The sequence below is a fragment of the Arachis hypogaea genome, chromosome 13 (assembly GCF_003086295.3).
Source record: "Arachis hypogaea cultivar Tifrunner chromosome 13, arahy.Tifrunner.gnm2.J5K5, whole genome shotgun sequence".
NCBI classification, from domain to species: domain Eukaryota; kingdom Viridiplantae; phylum Streptophyta; class Magnoliopsida; order Fabales; family Fabaceae; genus Arachis; species Arachis hypogaea.
Window position 1 is genome coordinate 95,480,942 of NC_092048.1, and position 3,133 is coordinate 95,484,074.

A 3,133-nucleotide genomic window follows, 5' to 3' on the forward strand; every position below is an offset into this window, starting at 1 on the left:
CAATACTCAAGTGTAATTAGGAACTGGAAGTTGTTGGTTGGCTCTCTAGTCACTAACGCTAATCCTTCCATAGGAGAGGATTAGGACTTGTGAATTGAGGCTGGTTTAGTTACTTGACTTTCCTTTATTCGGTAAGGGATAACTAAGTAGAAACAATAACCTATTAACATTACACTTGGGAAAATTCAACAAGGATAGAACTTCCAATTAATCTTCTTCCAGTTAAGGCTTTTTATTTTAAATACATAAAACCTCTTGTTAATTCCATGTGCTTTAATTAATAATTATTTTAATTTCCCGTTCTCCAACTCTAAAAATTCTGAGAAAATTCCTGACTAATAAAATAGCACTCTTTTGTCAACTCGTTGGAAGACGACCTGGGAATTTTACTCCCAGTATTTTATTCTCAATTTGTGACAATTCTTTCTAAATTGATAAGTGGAATTTTCGTCGGTTAAGAACTGTACTCGCAACGTTATTTCTATATTAAATTCTTAATCAGCAATTTTCCACCCGTCATTAGCAACTCCTTCATACATTTGATATATGATGGCATCTGTTGAAGGGCTTCAATGAAGGGGATGTTGATATGAAGAGACTTGAATGTATCTAGGTATCTAGAATATGTCTTCTCTTTTTCACCACCCCTGAGCCTCTGAGGGAATGGTACCTTTGATATATATGGTTTCAGGATTTCCTTTCCCATTGATTCCTTCATTTGTGCATGGTTGACTCCTTGTTCTTTCTCTTCCAGTATCTCCTGTGAAATTCCTTGAGTATGCTCTGATGGCTTGCTAAGTTCTTCCTCCAAAATCTCTTCATCTCTTAGAGTGATCACCTTGCATTCTTCCTATCTCGCATTCTTGGTCTCTCCTCTTAGGTTCTTCTTAGTATCACTTGGAAAGCTGTCAGTAGGCTTAGGAATTTGCTGAGAGAGGTATCCTACTTGAGATTCAAGCTTCTTGATGGTATCTCCCTGATTCTTCATATTAGACCTTACTTCATCCTTGAATGCCTTGTTGTCTTGAACCTCCTTGCACAGATCTCCAAGGAAGGCTTCAATACGAGATAGTCTATCCTCAGATGGTGGTGGTATGTTGGAATTGGGAGGCTGAGAATGGCTATTGTTGATATGGAGGTTGGTAGGAGTTGTTGTGTGGGGTTGGTATGATCTTTGATTGGATTGTTAGTAAGTGGAGTTATTGTAATGGTTGGAGTTGTGATGTCTTTAATCTTGGTTCTGGATTTGCTGGTTTCCCTACCCAAAATTTGGGTGGTTCTTCCAACCAGGGTTGTAGGTTTTTGAGTGTGGATCATAGGCTTGTCTTGATGAGTTTCCAACATAATTGACTTGCTCCCAATCACCGTCTTCCTCTGCATTGAACTCTTCTTGGGCTGGTGGTTGAGTATTGACTACTGCAACTTGGTTCTTCTCTATCTGCTTGGTGAGGTCTGCCAATTGCTTGGTGATCAACTTGTTTTGAGCTAGCAATGAATCCATGTGACTCAGCTCTATCACTCCTCTATTTGGGTTTCTATCAGAGGCATAGAAGTATTCATTATTGGCCACAGTTTCTATGATGTCTATGGCCTCATCAATTGTCTTCTTCTTATTGAGAGAGCCTCCTGAAGAGTGATCTAAGGCCTTCTTTGATTCTTGTGACAATCCTTCATAGAAAATGTGTAGCTGTACCCATTCATTGATCATGTCCAGAGGGCACCTTCTTGTCAACTCCTTGTATCTCTCCCATGCTTCATAGAGAGTTTCCCCATCTTGTTGTCTAAACGTTTGTACCTCAGCCCTCAACCTGTTAACTCTTTGGGGAGGGTAGAATCTCGCCAAGAACTTATTCACCACTTCTTCCCAAGTTATCAAACTCTCTTTTGGAAAGGACTCTAGCCACTATGCTGCTTTATCCCTGAGAGAATAGGGAAACAAAAGCAGTTTGTAAGTGTCAGGGTGAACACCATTAGCCTTTATTGTGTCACAAATTCACAAGAATGTAGTCAGATGTTGGTTTGGATCTTCTTGAGCATTTTCTCCAAATGAACAGTTGTTCTGAACAAGGGTGATTAGCTGTGGTTTGAGCTCAAAATTGTTGGCATGTATGGTGATGAAGGATCTTCTGAAAAAGCTGGTGACAGAAGTGATTGTTCCATGGTATCGTCCTGAGCTTCCAAGAAAGCTATGTCATACTCCTACTACTGGAATCTTGCTGCATGGGCCACCCGGTTGTGGCAAGACCACACTGGCTCACGCCATAGCTAATGAGACCCGTGTTCCCTTCTATCCGATATCAGCTACTGAGTTGGTTTCTGGAGTATCGGGTGCATCTGAAGAGAATATCCGAGAGCTTTTCGCCAAAGCATATCGGACTGCCCCATCAATCGTCTTCATTAATGAGATTGATTCAATTGCTTCGAAAAGAGATAATTTACAGCAAAAGATGGAGAAAAGAATTGTTACACAGTTACTTGCTAGCATGGATCAATCAAGTAGGTGTATGCAATCCGCTAATGATTCGGACAGTTCTAATGTTCATCCTAGCTATGTTCTTGTAATTGGAGCTACGAATAGGCCTGATGCTCTTGACTCGGCCTTGAGAAGGCCTGGGCAGTTTGATCGGGAGTTTGTTCTTGACATTCCTGATGAATCATCGAGAGAACATATCCTCTCTTTGCTCACTAGCAATCTTCCACTTCAGGGTTCATTGGATCTAAAAGACATAGCCAGGTCTACACCAGGATATGTCGGTGCTGATTTGGAAGCCTTGATTACGGCGGCTTGTAATTTGGCCATAAAAACATTTATTCCCAAAAGGATAGGTAGGTTTCAAGATGCTGCTTCCACAGTTCCCAGGATTGGGACTGATGTAAGATCCTAGCACTCTTCTCTCTTGCCCAACATGATTACAAGAACCCTCTCTAACATGATTATATGCTTCCTCCTCCATAGCAATGTCTAGATCTTCTTCCAACTCTTCTTCACTAACTATGCCTTTACCTCTTGCTTCCCTCCTTAGTCTAAGGAAGGTCCTCTCATGTTCACTATCAAAAGAGGTTGAGGCTCTTCCTCTTCTACTTGTCATACACTCAGCAAACAGACAAGCAAATGCAAGTGAAGAATTCAATC

At 40.9% G+C, this 3,133-nt stretch overlaps 1 protein-coding gene across 1 annotated transcript; it reads left to right on the forward strand.

The window, feature by feature from the left end:
* Positions 1-2,108: 2,108 nt before the first annotated feature.
* Positions 2,109-2,885, forward strand: LOC112735146 (cell division control protein 48 homolog C-like). The gene has a single exon (XM_025784714.1). The coding sequence runs from the start codon at positions 2,109-2,111 to the stop codon at positions 2,883-2,885; it is 777 nt and encodes a 258-aa protein (XP_025640499.1).
* The last annotated feature ends 248 nt before the right edge of the window (positions 2,886-3,133 follow it).